This window comes from Castor canadensis, chromosome 8, assembly GCF_047511655.1.
Source record: "Castor canadensis chromosome 8, mCasCan1.hap1v2, whole genome shotgun sequence".
NCBI lineage: Eukaryota > Metazoa > Chordata > Mammalia > Rodentia > Castoridae > Castor > Castor canadensis.
The window spans coordinates 152,742,472-152,762,536 of NC_133393.1; the positions used below are offsets into that span (position 1 = coordinate 152,742,472).

At 50.1% G+C, this 20,065-nt stretch overlaps 1 protein-coding gene and 1 non-coding gene across 5 annotated transcripts in view; both read right to left on the reverse strand.

Annotated features, from left to right (window-relative positions):
- Nucleotides 1-20,065, reverse strand: part of Scube1 (signal peptide, CUB domain and EGF like domain containing 1) — a 114,928-nt gene that overhangs the window by 77,237 nt on the left and 17,626 nt on the right. For all 4 annotated transcript variants that reach the window (XM_020174177.2, XM_074084634.1, XM_074084635.1 and 1 more), the window contains exon 3: nucleotides 18,196-18,324. In XM_020174177.2, the coding sequence (XP_020029766.2) occupies nucleotides 18,196-18,324 (129 nt within the window). The remainder of the gene's footprint in view (nucleotides 1-18,195; nucleotides 18,325-20,065) is intronic.
- On the reverse strand, nucleotides 4,365-4,471 carry LOC141426000 (U6 spliceosomal RNA). Its single transcript, XR_012451114.1, has one exon. It is a non-coding gene; the product is annotated as a U6 spliceosomal RNA (small nuclear RNA).

Here is a 20,065-nt window from a genome sequence, read left to right on the forward strand (position 1 = left end):
CAGGGCACAAGATTTAGCAAGTAACTGCTCCATGACTTTGGGCAGGCCGCTGTGCCACTTGAGGCTTGGGTTTCCTTCTCTGTAACACAGGGACGGTACAGTACTGAGGTGTTTGGGGGTTAAAACAATTGCTGGAGTGCCTGGCCCACACCAGCCACCAATAAACATGAGGTGTGTTGGACAAGGCTGCGATGAGTGCCTCGGGTATCACAGGCATGAGAGGATTGCACAGTACAGTCCCTTTCAAACTGTTGAAGTGATGATAAACCGCATGAGACCAAGCGCTGTGGTCTCCACACTGAGCAGCTCCTCACACTGCTTCCCTCCTGCCTTGGCTGGGCCCAGCTACGGCCATGTGTAAAGCTGGCCCAGAGGTAGATGCAGAGCTGGGCGTGTGGTCTGCTTGCAGGACAGGGGCAGCTTTCTTATGCTCTGCACGTGTCACCTCTCTAATCACTTCTTAAGGTTCAAGTCACGTAATATAAAATTCCCCACCCTAAAGTGGGTGCAATGGTGGTTTTTAGTATATTCACTATGGTGTGTAGCCCTCACTACTAACTCTGGAACATTTCCCTCAGTCCAAAAAGAACCCTGAGTCCATTTTCAGTGAATTCCAACCCTCTCAGCCTGTGTCTACCACAAATCTACTTTCTGTCTCTGCAGGTTTGTCTATTCTGGCCACTTCATATAATGGGAATTATACAATAGTGGAACTTTGTGTTTGGCTTCTTTCAAACGGCACAATGCTTTCAAGTTTCATCCCTGTTTTGGCATGTATCAGAATCCCATTCTTTTTTATGGCTGAATAATATTCTGTTACCTATATATACACTTGGTTTAGTCACTCACCAGTTAATGGACATCTTTTCAATTTTTATATGGACATGTTTTCAATTTTCTTGGATATATAGATAGCTAGGAGAGGAATTGTTGGACAGGATGGCAACTCTATGTCCAACTTTTTGAGGGAATGCCCCTCCCACCAGTGAAGCATGAAGTTTCTAGTCCTCCATGTACTTGTCAATACATGCTGTCTTCTGTCTGCTTTGCTTGGTAGCCACCCTGAAGTGTGAAGTGGCACCTCGCTGTGGTTCTGGTCTGCATTTCCCTAACTGCTGATGAGCTTTTCCTATGCATCTCTTTTTTGGAGAAATACCAATTCAAATCCTTTGCCCATTTTTAAATTGGGTTGTTCTGGATTATAAGAGTTCTTTACATATCCTAGCTTACTAGATCTGTGTCAGACACCAGTCTGGAAATACTCTCCTATCCAATGGACACACAGACACAGGAACTCTGTGCAGGGGTGGAGGTGAGGCAGGGCAGTGAGGCCTGGTTCCTGTTGGGCTCCACCTTCTTTGCTCCCATGAGATCCCACCCTGCCTCGATCTGCCCATCTGCCCAAACCTCCAGGCCCACCTACTCCACCAACCTCTAAACTTGGACAATGCTACTGCAGGGCCTGCACTTGGATATCCAACACGTATGCCAGACCTGACAGGGCCCAAGCCAAACTCCTAACTCTACCACTCATGGAAGAGCAGAACAAAAACAATGCCAGCAAATGGCTGCACAGCCCACCGTTGCTGGGCCCAGACACCTGGTAGTCAACATTGATAGTGCCTTCCCTTCCTGCTAGCCCTACCTGCTCCATAAACACCCAAGTACAAGGCCATCTCCTCACCCCCTGCTGGGATAGCTAGCCAGCCACACTCACCCAGGCCTGCGTTACTGCCCTTGCCTGTCCACCAGTCTCCCTGTTTCTACCTTGTTCCTGACACCCAAGTCATTCTCTCTACACAGTGACCTCAGAAAGTGTCAATCAGCTGCCTGAAGACCCCAAAAGTCCTGTGAACATGCACTACCTTCACTGGCCACCAATACCAGTGGGAACAGCTCTGGTTGCAGGCCCACCAGCCTTGCCTGTGCTCCCCCACTCCAATCACACTGTGCCCCATGCACTCCCTTGACCACAGTGGTCCCATTCCCATCACAGGGTCACTGCAATTCCTCCTCCTCCTGGAATGTTCTCTCTTTACTTTGATGTGGCTCTTTCTCCTCCGGACCTTAGCTCACATGTTATCTCTCCAGAGAAGCAACCCTAGCCACCAACCCAAAGCAGCAAACAAGACACTTCATTAGGTTGCCAGCCCTGCTTGCCTTGAAGTACCTTCCAGTACCCTCCCCAACCCAGTGTCTTCTCTGTGATTGTTTCTCACTATCTCCACTGAAGACAAAAAGTCCTTGAGACAGGGACTGTGTCTGTCTTGAGCATCCCGTATTCTAGGGTTAGAACAGTGCATGGGCACCTAAGATGTCTAGGGACCAAGAGCTGAGTGAGCAGAGCATCTGTCCTGGCTATCCAGGGACCTAGGCTCTAGGCCCATCCTGATGGAAATCAGCTGCTGGGCCTCTGGTGCCATATTCTCAAAGTGAGGGCCACAGAGGGGCTGCCCATGAGGCCCTGCAGCCCCAGGTTCTAGCCAAGGAAACGGTTCTAGCTGAGGAACAAGCTGTGTGTTGGTCTCAGAGGGCTCCTGGGTGGGGGTGATGGGCCTGAGGCTATCACAAGAAGGGGCTGGACAGAGAAGAGCCATGCCCATCTGACCCAGCCTTGGGTCATACCCCAGACTTGCCCAGGAGGCAGTTCTGTCATGCTGGCCCATTGGGAGCCTGTGGAGAGGTGACAATGGAGGAGGACGGGATGCCCTCAGGTCACTGCCAGCTCTGTGGCTCTGGTGCTCAGTGCCCTTCATAACTGCTTGCTCAGTGGGCAAACGAGCTCACATGGGGCCTCGAAGGTGAGTGTAGCTCAGTGTGTCCCCCTGCCTTGTGGGCACCTTCCCTATCACAAGGACCCAAGTCTTCTATTGAGGATGAACTGCCTATCAGGGCATCGGTGGAGTAGGGAGGGGATTGGAGTCACAGTGGGATCCCTGACTGACACTTCCGGACCTTTGTCCAGGCCATGCTAGCCTGGCAAGAGCAGCTCCCTGATTAATCCTTATGCGCAGCCAGGGAGGGGAGGGATCCATGTTCCTGAGGCCCCTCTTTGCCAGGTGTACTCCTTATAGGAGCCCACTTCACTGCAGGTGTGTGGCCAGCAGCTTGCCCACGGTCCCCGGTCCCCACAGGCACGTGGGTGACAGGCAGGATGGGAACAGATGCTTTTCTCCCTGCGGCCCGACAGCACAGCTGTGAATGTGATCCTGGCCGGACATGTGTGGGAGGCATTGGAGTTTTTAGAAATTTCTTTTGATGAGGACAGGAATGGAGGACTGGAGAGGGGAGGAGGCAAACCAAACAAACTAGGCACCGAGGTGGAGAGGCCCTGGGATGAGGGGGTTCTGGCAGGGTCTTCATGAGAGGCTCAGAAGGGCCCAGCTGACTGTTGTCACCTGTGGAAGTCCTGCTTCTCCTCAGAAAGGCTCCCTGAACCGAGGAGGGGCCAGAAGCTCCCATGACACCCCAGTTGACACCGGCTGGGTCCTCTGGCTAGCCTGTCCTGCCTGACTTCAGCTGGGTGGACTGACTGATTCTCAGCCCCAGTACTGTCTGGAATTCAGAACCTTTAGGCCTGGATCTTTCCCACTAAAACTCATGCATTTGCTTTCAAATTCCCAAGCTGTGAGTGTAGGCCAGGCTTTTCCCTTTACTGGGCTGCCATGATGTCTGCAGTTGCCCTCCCTGTTAGTGCCCTCCTTGTATGTGCTAGCCCCACTCCAGAGGGCCGCACACCCAGACCCATGTCACACCCTCGTCAGGTCGCTGGGCCTCCAGTCCATATCCTGCCATGGCCCCTAATTAACTTGTTATGTGGCTTTGTTCATTCATGCACTCAGCACTCCTACTACTGCCTCTGGGGAGGGGCATATGGCAACAACCAGGACGAAGAGATGGCATTGACTCACCAGTGATACCGTTGAGAAGGCAGCAGACAGAGAGGCCACATGAAGGCTCCAGGAAGCTTCAGCCCTGAGCTTGGCTGAAGTGCTGGAGAGGCTGACCTGCCTCCCCACAGCCAAGCCCATCCTCTACAGTCCATGTTTGAGGCCACTTCCTTTGTGGGACATTTCTCCCCTTGAGAACTTAGCTACCACACTCCCTATCACTTGTCCTAGAAAGTTGTCTCATTATTTAAGATTTTGAACTTACAGGGAAATTTGAAAAACAGTGTGGGGAAATGGATCAACAATCCTACACTCTATAGATACAGCCTCAATCATGAGCGTCTGTTTCTCTGTCTTCATGTGCTGATGTCCTGATTATTTGTCATTCTGTACACAGACCTTACATCCTTTTTCACTGAAAGTTGAGCTAAGGAGATTTCCTTCTGTGACTCAGTTCTTTTTTTTTTTTTTTTTTTAAATATGGAACGCTTCACGAATTTGCGTGTCATCCTTGCGCAGGGGCCATGCTAATCTTCTCTGTATCGTTCCAATTTTAGTATATGTGCTGCCGAAGCGAGCACTGTGACTCAGTTCTGACTGACCTTCCTACCTGCTGTCTGTAGGGTCAGCAAGGGTCTTCCATCCCAGCCCTGGGTGCAGCTGTTTCTACCCCATTCCTGTTAGAAGACTCCCCAGGAAGGGACACATCTGGCTAATGGTGGCCAGGCCCATTTTGGGGATTATTTTCTACAGACAGAGTCCCAGAATTGGATTCCCAAGCTCTGACTGTGAGCTTCCACTTCTCAGCACTCCCTGCTGCGCACACTGACTGATTTTCCTGCAGAGTGTTTGCCCACGCAGGAGCTCATCGGCAATCAGCCTCCTCTGCCTGCCCTCTTCCAGAGAAGCTCCATGATTAGCTGCACACCTGTGTACTTATTCACTTCCCAAGGCAAAAGCACAGCCCAGAGACAGGAGGTGAAGGAAAGGCCCAGGCCCAGGCAGATGCTGGCAAGCCATTATATGCTAACCACATGGTATGGTTTGAATATGAAATGTCCCCCCGGACTCATGTTTGGGGGCTTGGCTGCCAGCTGATGGGCTTTCGATTGGATCCTGGATCTAATCAATGGATTAATCTCTTGATGTATTCGTAGTATGATGGCATTGAAGGGAGGTGGTGGAAAATAGAAGGTTGGGCCTAGTTGGAGGGAGGAGGTCACTGGTGGCGTGTCCTTGGGGGGCTATATCTTGCTCTGGCCTCTTCCTGCATTCCCTTTTCTTCTGTTTCCAGTGTACCATGAGGTGAGTAGCCTTTGTTGCACTCTCTCGTTGCTTTGATGTTCTGCCCCCCTACAGGCCCAGAATCAGTGGAGCCCCAGACTATGGAATAAGACCTCTGAAACTATGAGCTAAGTACATCTCCCCTTTTAAGTTGTTTATGTCAGGTATTTTGTCACAGTAACATACAGTCAGAGCCCTGTAGGACGAAAATGTGCTGTGACAGAGGGAAGGGCCAGGTAGGCCCAAGGGAAAGCCAAGAAATCTGCCTCTGGGCCAGTGGGGAACAGTATAGCGGAAAGGCATGTTAGTGGTGGGATGTGGTGACTCACACGTGTGCATGTGTGAGGAGAGGCTGGAGCAGCAGGTGTGTCGGACAGCAAGGCCCTGGGTATGGCAGGACAACAGGTCGGGAGCCAGGTTGGAGTCTGTGGAGCACAAGCTGCACAGGCGCTGGTGTGACTTTGGCATTCCTGTACCTGCAGGCATGAACCTCCAGGTCTCCAGCCAAGCAGCATTTGGCATTCCTGGCTCCTCTGATGAAGACCTTCTTTTTACACATTCTGCTTACCCCAGCACACTCCTACCTGGCCCAGCTTTCTGCCTCAGGACTCTGTACGTGCTGTCCTATCTCTTAAAACGTCTCCCCCTTTTCCCATAGCCACCACCACCTGGGGACCTCCACTCATTTCATGCAGGCTGAGCTGCCCAATCTGCTTGCTCCACGGTGCACACAACTGGTATTAATTACATGCAGGATGCCATATTGGGAGTATTTCTTCATGTGGCCTGGGAGCCTCTTAGGGCAACAGGCCTCTCTAAGTAATCTCAGAACCCCCCCTGGCAGACATGGGCACACCACGGCCTGTGTTGACAAGAGGAGTCTGACACATTAGAAATAGTTTCTCCTGGGCACTATTACTGTGCCAATCAGAGGCTCACAGTGCCTCTTACTCGGCACCCACTGGCTGCCAGCTCCCCACATCCTGGGCTTTGATTACATTACCTCATCTCCACCATACAATTTCCTATCAACAGAGAAAAGAGTTCTGATGGAATATTGGGTAGAAACAGCACACAATCATCAATGCCATGGTTATAGCCATGTAAAGTTATGGCTTTGCCCAGACAATATTGCACATGACATTTGGAAGTAAAAAGTGCTGATCTGCCATATCACGGGGAAATCATTTTCTGTCTTTTCTCCTGATTTCTTTGAGTGTTTTTGTATAATTATCCCATGTGTGAAAGATGAATACGTAAACAGACACCTTTAACTTGGTCTGACTCTGGTGGGTCCACGTGAAGGGCAGAGATGGTGCAGGGAGCAGAGCAGGGAGCCAGGCACTCAGTAAGGAGGCCACGGAAGAAGGACTGGCGTGCTCAGGCCAGCAAGGGGACAGGGCTTCTAGACAGAGGCCTTTGGGGCAAAGGAAGCCCAGGAACAGGCTTAATATTTAGATTGCTTGGAGCATAGGAAGGAAAGGCCAACCTGGAGTGGCAGAGGCCAGATATAGGGGTGACCCCAGGGTAAAGAAGCTAGACTTCCCCACTGGCAATGGACCCCCAGAAGATCTAACTCAAGAGAGTCCTTCATTAGTGTCTGACCCCTTGGTGGTCAGCAGATGAACCAGGGGGTGGTTATGGTAGCAAACTGGCCTGCAGGATTCTGTCTTTGTCATTAAGGTAGCACCTGCAGGTTATGAAAGATGATAGACCAAGTAGCCATGCAACTGTTCACTTACCACAAATGAAGAGTGCCAGCCGGGAGCAGGGTGTCTCTGCCAACTGTCTATTTCTAGCTACATGTGGTTGGGACAAGGTGGATGACAGACCAGGCCAATGAATGGGCCTGGCTAATGGCTACCAGAAACATCAAGGTCTGTCCTGATGTGCTGGGGTAGGAGGGTCACTACAGCATCTGCCAGATGCAGCCAGACCCTGCAAATTTCCAGGGTGACCCCAGGGCACGTGCTACCCAGGACCCAGTGGCTCCAGGAAAAGCAAGAGCGCCGGCATGGCTGGAGGCCCCACGGCATCCCGATTTGTTGCCAATGCTCTCTCTTAGGTACACAGCTTGGTGTCTGGTTTGGGCATGTGTTTTGGTGGCAGGATATTTTTGAAGAGCTTTCACAAGACACTATTTCTTGTTTATTCCTCAGAGTTCTGACCCAGCCCTTGGCATGGGGACTGCAAACAGGAAGAGCCAAAGACAAGTCTCTGCTTGCCTTGCCTGCCCTCTATCCACAGTGGGTGTTTTTTTTTTCCCCTGTTCATGGACTTATATTCACTGTCCTAAGACAGAGCAGGACTTCTTCTCTATGTCACTAAATTGAGAGCTGTCCAAAGGTGCGGCTGGCATAGAAGAGGAACAACAGATTTCAGCCCAGGGGAAGGTGAGTGCTGTGACCATTAACAAACACTTCCACCCTAATGGTGACGCCATCTTGAGCTAGTGTCCAGCTGAGGGAGAGGGAAGGCAGAGGAAGGTGGACACCCGGTGCCTCCTGTGCTCCACCAGGCCTCTACACAGACATGTATAGCATTCTGCCTTCCTTCTGGCCCTAAGCCTCCAGCTGGGAAGGGAGCCTGGACTCAAGGCTCGTGGTGTCTGATTCCCAAGTCCATGTTTTCCCTGCATCTATGGCAGAGACTGGAGGAGCCAGGCCTGGAGATGGGCTTGGAGGAACTCTGAGCCATGCTGGCCTTGAAGGCTTATAGGAGGCAGACCTGCCCAGCTTGGCATGTGATGGTATTCTGCCTCAACAGCAGGTCTGTGCACTCACCACTGTTAGTTGTGCTCTTCATGATGGTCAGAACCCACCACCCCTCTATCACACACCTGAGCCTGTGCCAGACCCAGGGTGAAAAGCTAAATCCACCTGGAGCTCAGCCCTCTAGGAGTTCCCAAGGAAGTAGAGAGGTCTACTCTAGACTCCCACCCCCAGGCCAAGTCAGAGGGAAGTCCAGGGAGGGCTTCTCAGGGGCTGAGCCCATGCTTATTTCCCCCAAGGGACAAGTGGGGGGTCAGCCAAATAAGGTTTTAATTACAAGGCTGGGGGAGGGTGATTCCAGTGTGAGGAGCAGGTTCAAGGGCACTGGAGAGCAGTTGAACTGCGAGCGGCTGTTCCCCTTGCTGGAGGTTACAGACCTGAGAAAGGAGGAGAGAGGCGGACAGGGCCTATGCCTTGCTGGGATGAGGAGGACACAGAAAAGAGCTTGGCCAAACCACAGGGATGCCATGCTGCCAAGTCCTGCAATGCTGGGGAGAGAAGCAGCCTAGCCAAGTGGCCCCCAACTGTACTCCTGGAGCTGCAGTGATCTTGCAGGGGGTGGGGGAGAAGGAGAAGACAGGCTCCCTATACAGCAGGGCTCTAAGCCCAGCTCCTCTCACCCCCACTTCAGTCGCTGCAGAGCGACCACCTCATAATTCTGCTCAAAGGACAGGCTTTCTGTTGCCATCAACAAAAGATCTGAAACCTGCTGGCTGAATCGCCTTCCCTGTGTTCACATGATATGGACACAGAGGTGTAAGGCAGTGGGCAGTGTCCCAGGGTCCCCAGCAAGTCAGCGGTCCAAAGAGCCTGCCTCTCAGTCCACTGTCCTTCCACCCCAGCACCTGTCTGGGCTTCTCTGTAAGAAGCACCAGTTCTGAGCTGGCCCTGGTCACTCCCCGCAGACATACCTATGCCTGAGCCAAACCACTTCCCCACACTCTGCTCCAGACACCCCCATTTCTCAGCGATTTGGGGCTCATTACAAAGACGCACAACACTGTCTATGGCATTTCTTTTTCTCAGACCAAGGAATTTTTGTCAAATTAACAGTTGTCAAATGCCAAGGAGAGATGCAGCTTCATTGTGACCTGGACTCTGATGGTCAGTCCCTACAGCTAGAGCATTTAAGTCACTTGAGTGTGGGCCAAAATGGGGAGAAGGGAGGGTGGGAGGTGTGCACAAATGTGGGAATGGGAAGAAACCTCTTCAGTTTACCTTAGAAACACTGCTGTTTATGGAGCAAGGATATGACTGTCCGAAGCTGTTTAGTTTTACATTAAAATGGCCAGCACTTTTTTCCTACCAAGAAACACATTTGAGATGTTGAAGAATAAAGACAAATAAACAGAGGCAACTCGAGCCCTCACGAGGGGTTCAGGGAGCACCACATTGTCTCCAGCTGTCCTCCCTGGGGAGTCGAGCAGGCCCTTTCATCATGCTGGCCCCAGCCCAGCCCCATGGACGGAGTTGCCACTGCTATGGCCACATGGAGCATCTGGGTGACCCAGGCAACTTCCTCCTCAGGGGTAGTGGAAGTCCCCCCAACTGCTGTTTCTCCCCTCTTCCCCCACCACCAGGCAGCCTCAGCATCACCCCATCTCCATCTCCCTGGCTGATCCTGACTAAGAAGGACCAGCCCTGCTTCACAGAGACTGAAACTGAGACTGAGAAAGGAGGTGATGTGACCAGGTCACAAAATGGGATTGGAAACCCTGAAGTCATGTGACCTGGTGCCAACTGATAAGGGAAGTGAGAACCACAGCAACAGTCTGTGCTTCCTAAGGCAGGGAATATGTCATCCACCTTCAAATTGTAAGCTGCTAGCTGAGGGCATAGCACAGGGCTCACGAAAGCTTCATGAAATGACTGACTGTCAAGATCTCTGACTTTCAAAGTCTTGTAGAAGCTGAGCACCCTCACAGTTCCCCCAAACATGTACACCATTTCCATTTGGGTGGCTGTTTACCATCTCAAACAGACTCCAGCCAGACTGATTTGAGTCTTGCACCTCTCACTCCACATCTGCCCACCTCCCAGGCTTCCTCATCTCTGCCACACAAAGCTACCCAGACACAGGCAAAGCCCTGGCTATCAGCTTGGTCCTCACTCTCCCTCACCTCCTTACTCCCCGTAACAAATATTCTCCACTTGGCAGCAGGAGTTGTTTTTGTTTTTTTGTTTTTTAAATTAAGATGTCAATGGAAACATCAATCCCTGGTTAAACATTCCATGGTGTCCTAGTTAACTTAGAATAAAAAATCCCAGGCCCCTTTGTACTGTCTGCAAGGCTCTCTATGAGCCGGCCGGCCTCTGCCTCCTTCCTTGACTTAGATCTGTCCCTCTCCCTCACTCCTATCCTGGTTCTCCAAGGACACTGACCTGTTCCCAGACTCACCTAGCTTGTCTCCATCTCAGGGCCACACACATGTCCCCTTTCTGCCTGGACGGAGGACCTTCTCTGGATCTTCAAATGGCACTTCCTCTTCCTCATGGGGGCCCCTTCCTGTGTCTCCTCCCCTTACACCTGGGTGGACAACTGTAACTACCTTCACAAGTAGGGTTTGGATAAAGTGACTTTTTTGGCAGTACTGGTTTGAACTTAGGGTTTCAGGCTTGACAAGTACTATACCACTTGAGCTGCCCTTCTCCTCCAGCCCTTTTGCTTTTATTTTGTCTTCGCGATAGGGTCTCACTAATATTGCATGGGCTGACCTCGTACTCACCATCCTCCTGCCTCTACCTCCCGAGTAGCTGGGATTACAGGTGTGTACCAACATATCTCATCAGAGAAAGTGACTTGTGAGGTAAACTGTAAAAGTTCCAAGCACTTGATCTTGTTCTGTTGAACCCAGTCACCATCTTGTGAGGATGTTTACCCTGGCCCATACAGAAAGCAAACACAAAGGCTACCCATAAGTATTCTGGCCAACAGCCAAGAGCAACCACTAGACATGAACCAGGAAGCTTCCAGGTTGTTCTAGCTCCCAGGCACCAGGTCATCTTCAGTTTCATGTCTTCTAGCTGAGGCTCCTAGGAACAAAGACCAACCATCCCTCTCTGGGTTCCATGAGTGGAATCAGATGGTTTCATGCTGTTCGGTGTGGGGTGGTTTTTATGTGTCAAAAGTAATTGAACCGTATCTATCTGGCGCAGTCCCCCTCCCCCAGCTCTTCCTATTACACAATTTTATTTTAGTATTTTTTCAGTGGATCTGACCTGATTGAAATCGCTTTGCTGAGTTTACACATCTACATTTATCATCATCTTCCCTTACCACAAGCGTGGGAAAGGTACTGACTTTTTTCAACACCACGTGTATCTTCAGCACTTAAACATCCAGCACACAGTAGGCGCTCAGAACAATTTTCTGAGTAAACAGTGACTGGATGGAGGTGGAGGGTGCTCGTATTGCTGTATTAGCAACACTAATCACATAGCACTTATGTGATAGTTGTCAATATCCTGTCTTCCTTACCAACTGTAGCCCTTAGCGAGCTCTTATGTCAAACCCATCTTTATTACTGCCATGTGCCCAGTACAGATCAGCTGAGGGGGAGCTCCTCCCAGGTGATGAATCCTTTTATTCACTCAATCTACAAATATTTACTTAAATGCCCATGACATACCTGATACTACACGAGGTTCCAAAGTCAGAGAAATAAATGAGACAAGTCCTGTTTCCAGGGGAAGAGGAGGGGATTCTGGCCCAGGGTCACATGAAAGTGTACGACATGGTGTAGCTATAGAAGACCTCTGGGTAACAGGAGGTTTGAGTAGCGTGTTGAAATGGGACCCACATGGTGGAGGGAAGCATGCAGGAAGCAGCTTGTCAAACAGCAGACATGTGTGGAAGCCTCCCTGGGCCCAAGATGAGTAAGGGTGGAGGGTGAGGGAAGAGGCTGGCAGGGCGCTGGCCTGAGGGGATCTGTGTTTGGGCAGGGAGGTGGGGTTGGGGGGTTGGGGATTGTGGGGGGAGGTGAACTAGGTGTTCCTGGGGAAGCGAGGGGGACCCTGAGAGGAGGCTCTGCATGGTCAGGAAGGACAATGTTCCCAGGTAGGCTCAAGGATACCAAGGCAGCAAGCTCTTCCCTTGGTCCAGGGAGGCAGAACAGACTTGACGTGAACTCTGTGGAATTCCGGGAACTTGCCCCTTACCACACACCACCAGCATTACTTGGCAGGTGGTGGGATTTCGGAAGGCGCTCCAGGACTCCCAAAGTCACGCACAGAGACAGAGTGCATGTCTAGTGCCTCAGAAGGGGCCTCCCTGAACACACAGCCTCCCAGACCTGCTGCTGTCTTGGTCGCAGCAGGCAGAGGGTGGGCAGGGGGCTGGCTCACAGCTTGATCTAGCAAAATCACAGGCCTGGGCTCTGCTCTCAGCTTTACTTTTTACTGGCTATTGGGATCCAGCTCTACTTCTTATTGATTATGACCACTTTCCCTCTCTGAGCCTCAGTTTCCTTATTTGCAAAAAGAGGATGCTAACAGCTTCTGTCCATGGATATTGTGGGGACCCATGCAAGAACGTGTACACACACTGTGGGCGGCTCCAACTCACCCCTCATCTCATACTGTGGGCGCTCAGGGAACGCTCTTGGGAACAGAGTTGTCTGGTTAATCAATCATTTCTTCTACTGAACTTGGCTACAGATGACTTTTCTTCAACAGGGATAAAAGTGCTTAGAGACGAGCCCCAAATTCAAACTGTGAGCAACCTGAGAAACATATTTTTCAGTAAGTCAAGGTAAAGATTGAGGTCGGTGAAAGCATCTGGCTAAGTGAACTAATGGCCGGGAGTAAAAGGAGCCTCACTTTGTGGAGACGAGAAAAAAATTATCCGCTGCTGGTTTTAATTTAAGATGAAAAAAAATCTTATTCTATTAGCCGAGATACTGCTCTGCTGTCCAACTGCATGGAGCTTGGAATCTTTTTCAAAAAGGACTACTGCGATTTCAAGTAATTACAGAGCTAAAAGCAACCATTTGGGGTTGAGCAAGGTCTCATCATGGTTTCAGTTCCCTCTGGTGTCATTTTCTGTTATATTTGAGAAATTCCTCAATAAAGATGTCAAATTGAGAGAGGGTTTCACTCCCCAGAGGACAGATTTGGCTACCCTCCAGGACACAGTCACAGGCAAGCCATCTCCATAAGAAAATACCAGCATTTACTCACAAGAAAAGGCTCAACTGTGAAAACTAAGGCCAGAAACGGTCCTTCTGCCTCAGACTCACCTCTCAAACTTTGCTATTTATCTCTTAGGTGATCAGTTCTGCCCCGGCCACCGTCCCTAAGGAATTCAGTGGTGGTTCAGAGAGGAATGTTACAACTGAACAAAACTCTTGACCCAGACAAAACAACACCCAGGCCTAGCCGCCCCCCTGCCCTACCCCAGGCAGTGGGAACAACTCAGTTGGCCTCTTACAGCTGCCCACACCCCCAGGGGCAGGCCCTGAGTGGGAAGCTTTGTTAGGTGGCAGGTAGTCCAGTGACCAAGACTCACTGGCAATGAATAATGAGGAATGGGGCACTGTGTCACACAGGACAGCACACAACAGGGTAGGGGCAGTGAGTACAGCCCCTCCAGTACAACACTGAGAAGTGGGCAAGCAGTGCCCCTGTCATGAACCTCATGCTTTAGTGACCCAGCTCAGCCCAGGAGGTCACAGATACCCACCACTCCAGACCACATTCTGGGTATTTGGGACCCTAAAATTCCCTGCCCAAATGGTCCCAAACCTTTAGTTCTCAGAAGGACAGATGGTACTTAGGTCCAGCACAGTAAAAGGGCAGCTGCTCTGGGGTAAACAGACAGAGATTCCACAGGCAGGTGAGGGGTCCTCAGCTCGTATGGTATAGATGGAGCCAGGAGTGAGTTGGGGAGGGGAGCAGGGGCTGCTCACACTACCACTTTTTGGCACAAAAACACAAGGAGTCCTAGAATTCTGAATTGTGGCCTCACCTTCCAGTCATTTGGAAGGAGTATTTGTCAAGAGAGAGGAGACTGAACACAGCCCAGGTTTGGAGGGGAGCTTCATCATTTCTGTAGGATAAACAGCCCTGTGGAATAAGAGCCTCCATTTGCACTTCTGTCCCAAGTCCTACAAATGTCAGGGACGGGGGACTGTGCCCAAACAGGAGTGCTGCTGGCAATACTGATTTTTATGTGATCACTCCTAATCTATGTTGACAAGTCATCCCATAACAGTAACAGCAAACACCGACACTGTGGGGGGCAACCAAGCATGCCTGTGCGTCAAATTAGGACGGCCAGCTCGAAGCCACTGCTGTGGCATGACAGTGACTCCTGACACTGGGACAAAACTGCACATTTGTGCACAGACTCGTCACATCTTCTTCAGATTTAATTCCTGCATGGCTACTGTGAGGCCAGTGCCACTGACCACCTCCCTAGCTGGGGAGCTAAGGCTGGAGGGTGTGAGGAGCTGACCTCAGACTCTAAGTCATGAGTCATGGCACCAGAGTTGGAGCTGGACTCTTCCAACACCAATCCAGATCATTCTCCTGCCATCATTTCTTCCCGTCAGCAATGGCTGCCCCCGTGTCCTGACACCATACCAGGCATCCAATACTTAGGGCATTTCATAGACAAGGCAGCTGAGGCTCTCAAAGGTCAACCAACTAGCCAGGGGTCACCTGGCCAGTCTGCGTTGGACTGGCTGGAACCAAGGCTGACTTCTCTGAGCCAGAGTCTGGCTTTAAGAAGAAAAAAGAGCAAACAAAAGATGTCTCTGGGAAGGGTCTGCCCTCAGCTGAGAGCAGAGACACGGCAGATCCTTCTCTTGGGTGCCATATGTACACACCAGAGTCTGAAGAAGTGGCGATCTCGGCCTGGGGTGGCACTCTGGTGTGGGGGCAGGGCACAGGTCCTACCCAGAGCTTCTAAATTAATCAGCCTAAGAAGAATTAATTGAACAATGTCATTGAAACAAAAATCCACACAGACCCTTAGACTAGAAGCTGGTAGGGTGAGTGACAGAGACATGGAGGTGGGGTGGGGGTGGTGCAGCATAGTTACCTGCTTAGTAAGAGCAAGGGTGTTGACAGACAGACAGATGGGTGTGCATCTGTCTCCCTTGTGTGTCAGGGGAGTGCACAGGACTGTGGTACCCGGGAAGGTCTTGGTGGCATCGAAGGAGCCCATATCAACCCATCTCATCTGGAAGTGGATGAGCAGACTGAGGTCCGAGACATTGTGGGCACTCAAAATGCCCAAAAAAGAGTGTAGGCACTCTTCTATGTACTCTGCACCCATGAGCTCACTGAACCCCACGAGAGTTCTACAAGACAGTGACTTTTTTATAGGACACTAGCCAAAGGTCACACAGCTCCTATCTGGAGAGTCAGCTCCCCAGGTCTGTCCTCTGTCCTCTTGGCTACTGAGTGACACTGCCTGCTTCTAACAGGGTATCCCACAGGGACTGTGAGCTCTGCCTTCACTGACTAATCAGTTACTGAGACACCCTCTCTGCATGCAAACAAATGGGAAGGCCGCCCTTACATATGGGAGATTAAATGAGATAACCCCTGGATAATACTTAGCCCAGTGTGAAGCTCGGGAACCATTGTAGGGTACCTAGTTAAAGTCTTTGTCTGGCTCCACAGTCCCTAACCCCATGAGCCCAGCCACAGAGAGCTGCCTGTAGCCCTCTGCACAGGCTGGGCCCTGACCTAGCAAGCTTGCCCCACCTCTGGAGAGCCTGCTGAGGGGCCCCCTAAGGCTCACTTCTATCCCACCCTTACCCAGTCAGGGGCAGCTGTTCACAGGCCCTTCCGGGCTTCGGTAACTTGTCCAGACGTCTGCTTTGGCACTCGTTCGGGGTGTAATTACATGTTCACAGATCTGTTTCCCACAGCAAGATCATCTGAGACCCAACGCACGTTAAATAAAACCAGGCAGGCACTCTGAGGTCGACACGCAGGGTGTCAGGCCGCCTAGCCCTTGAGCTAACTGGCCAGCTGGCACGATGAAGGTACGCTCCGCCCTTGTAGAAAGCGCTGCACAGAAGACCATAAAAACCCCAAGTGATCTTTCAACCCTTTAGTTCCACTTGTGGAAAACATTGCTGAAGAACGCTTGGGAAAACAGGAAAGAAAACATTTCATGCCCAGAATCATCACATAAAACAGCAAATGCAGAGGGGTGACCGAATCACTCATAATAAGAATAGTGCCTGTTTGGTGACTAATAGCACCTACTAAGTGCTTGCTGCTCTCCTGTACAGTCATTTTATTCTCACACACAATCCGACTTAGGTTTCTACTTTCCAGTAGAGAAGTGGAGTCTTAGAGGCCATGATGACAGTAACAAGCCATGAGCCACTGAGAGCCTCTGTGCCAGGCCTGGGCTCAGCTGTCTGGACATTACCCAGTTACCATTCACAGCACCTATGAGGCACTGCTCCTGACAGCCTCCCTCTACCAACAAGGGATGGAGACCCTGACAAGTCGATAACATGCTCATGGCCCTGATCCTGCTAAACCCATGCCTGACCCTCTAGGCTCCAGATGCTGTGCTCCTAGTCACCCAGCAGCCAGAGCAAAAGAGGGCTTGGGGACAAGCAAGTCTGCTGGGATCCATTGTGCATCCCACACAAGTTATCTGTCCTGTTGTAGACACCAATGTTATAAATGATGCTGAAGTCCCGATCTTGGCACACACCTATAATCCCAGTTATTCAGGAGGCAGAGATCTGGAGGATCATGTAAAACCAGTCCAGGCAAGAAGTTAGTGATACCCAGATGCAGAGGTAAGAGGATTGTGGTCTGAGGTGGGACCCCAGGGCAAAAGTGAAAGATCCTACCTGAAAAATAAGTATAAAAAGAACAGGGAGAGGAAGGTGGCTCCAGTGGTAGAGCATCTGTCTAGCAAGTACAAGGCCTTGAGTTCATACCCTAATATAGCCAATAATAAATAAATAAATACAAAATAAAAAATAATAAGATGCTGAAGTCCTAACCCTCCAGTACTTGTGCATGTGACCTTTTATTGGAAATATGATCTTTGCAGATGATCAGGTTAAGATGATGTGGTTATGGTGGACTCTAATTCAATATGACTGGTGTCCTCATAAACAGAGGAAATCTGGACACAAAGACAGACATGCATTATCTCAGAAATGTGAGATAGAGGGAGAACAGCATCTACAAGCCAAGGAATACCCAAGGTAACCAGAAACTATGAGACAGCCTGGAGTAGGTTCCAGTCCGCAGCCCTCAGATGGAAGTGGCTCTGCTAGGGCCATGATTTTGGACTTCTAACCTCCAGAAGTGTGTCAGTGTCAATCTCTGTTGTTTAAGCTGCCCAGCTGGTCATATTTTTTTCTGATTAGGGGACTGAACTCAGGGCTAGCACTCTATCACTTGAGCCACAACCCATCCAGTTTGTCCTAAGTCATCCAGTTTGCTACTTTGTTATGGCAGCCCCATCATATAGGTTATTAGCAACTTATCAGACCGTGGAGAAAATAGGTGTTTACAGGTGCCACATAAAAATACCCGCAGTGCATGTGCTGCTAATGAAAAGGTAAGGACCAAGTCCATGCTGACCATCTGACCGCACTACAGCAGAGAGACTGAGGGAAACACACCAGCAGCTATCATAGGCGTTCCAATTTTTTTCTTCCTTTCCTCTAGGTTTTCCCAACCACTTTATCCAGCAAAAGTGAACTCTGCTTAAAAATTTTATAAAATTGTCTTAAAAAATGTGCTTGAGTCACAGGAATTTGAATGTATACAAGATTATGGGCCGAATTGTGTCTCCTCAAAATTTTTATATTGAAGGAATTCAACCCCTACTACCTCCAAATGTGGCTATGTTTGCAGACAGGACTTTAAAGAGATAATTAAATTAAAAATGGAGTTGTTGGGGTGGGCCCTGCTCCAATAATATGACAGGTGTCCTTATATGAAGAGATTAACACAGAGAGACATCAGACATGTGCATATCCAAAGGAAAGACCATGTGAAGATAAAACAAGGAGGCAGCATCTATAAGTCAAGGAAAGAGCCTTTAGAGGAATCCAAACCTGCTAGCACATTGATCTTGAACTTCCAGCCTCCAGAACAATGAGGAAATAAATTTCTATCATTTAAGCCACCCAGCCTGAGCAAACTAATACAAGGAGCCAAAAGAGGGCAGGCCCCCTCACAGCTCCCAGTTCTGCATGCTAGGTTGAGAAACAGGAAGGCTGTGCCCAGAGGGCAGGGCATAGCACACCACTCACCCAGGCAGTTGTGTCCATCGTGTGCCAGCATGAAGCCATCAAAGCAGGTGCACCTGTAGTTCCCCGGGATGTTGATACAGTCATGGACACAGCCCCCATTGTAGTAGTCGTTCTCACACTCATCAATATCTGCAAGGTGAGAGACACAGGTGTCAGAGAATGAGCCTGGTGTCCTCTGTCCCACCACTGCTGAGGCCACCAGGGTGGGTATGGGTACTCAGTGTAGTCCTTTTTGGGGATGGTCACTCAAGAGTTATAAAAATGAAGAACTTGGCTCTGCATCCAGCTGTATATCAGCTTGCAGAGAGGGCCATGAGCTGGGCGTGTGAGGGATGCCTTCCAATTCCTGCCACAGTGAAGCAGGCAAGATTCACATCTGGCTCTGCCTTCCTGGGGATCCTACCCATAATCCCTGAAAGCTGACTCTCTTGAAGCAGTGGAGCTGGAGGAAAATTAAATTTGCACATCACCAAAAAGTGTCATCTCTGGAATGAAAGAAAAGTCCACTAACTCCCCCAAATATCCTTTTATATCAGAGGCTGATGCCTGAATTTCAACTGCTCCATCTTCCTTGTTATAACAAAGGCTTCTGTTTCATGAACAATGGTCAATAGTCATGGTAAAGGTCACCCTTTTTGCTGTTTTAAGTCTTTTTCAACATTTCCCAGTAGGAGTCAAAGGGCTATCAATTCTGGAGTTCCACAGAGAAGAACAGGAGCATGCCTAGTTAACATTTGATGAGTTGCTTCTATACCCTGTCCTGTTGGCTAGACTGTAAGTTGCTAGCTCTTCAACCCCCACACTAACTCAGTGATGCAGGCACCATGTCATCTGTCAAATTTTACAATCCACTGAAGAAACCCTTGCAAACAGAGACTAAAACCTTGCCAAAGGTCACACACTTAGGAGGTGGTACAAGTGAGATTCCAACCAGTGTAATGGGGTTCCAGATCCGAAGGGATGGCTTGGGGTGCAGAGCCATGGCCTGGGGCATAAGCTCTCATGCAGGTCCTTTGGCTGCCCCATTCTGAGATCCTCAGGAAGCTTGCTCCTCTTAACTTACACCCAGCCTGACCTCCACAGGCTCCTGGACGACCTCTGGAGGGAGGGAGCATGGTGGAACCGGAAGTGCCTGAATCAGGCAGAACTGGAAGTGACTCTCAAGAAGTGATCAAGCAGGAAGAAACACTTCCTCTCCAATCCATTAAAAGGAGTTTAAGGACAAGTTCCAACTACGACAGTGGGTGTGGGGCCAGCCTGTAGAAGACAGGAGGAGCCTGAAGGGAAGTGTGAAGCTTCCTCAATTGCCTGAAGAGATGCAGCAGGGAGGCCCCAGGCTCCATGCTCTCAGGCTGGTCCAGATGGTGGAGCTAATAGCACTGGGTGAAGCCATGGCTGTGACCAGTTCACATTCATGACAGGAATGCCAGTCCAGAAAGCAGAAAGTGTCTCAGGAGATAATGAGCTCCTTCCTGACTCTGGAGGTGACTAATAACTGCTCAGACATCTGCCTGCCAGAGACCCTGAAGAGCAGGGAGGGTCACTTCAGTGAAAACAGCAGACATGAAAACAACAGAGTACAGGGTCTGGCACCCACTCAGCCAGTTACCACAAAGGAAGAACAAAAGTAGCTTGGGTCTCCAAAGATCCAAGAGACAGGAGACTGCCTAACTGCCCACAATGGCCATCTATATCAACTGGGTGGCAGACTTAATTCTGCAACTCAGCTGAGTTGCTTTTAATCATGACATTTATTATGCTTAGTAATTTTAAGTAACATTAAAGGAGGATGTAAGATTTATTTACCCTTTATTGAAAGGGTGCATAGGTCTAAAAAGAGCGAGGGATACTGATTGCTTCCCAGCATCCA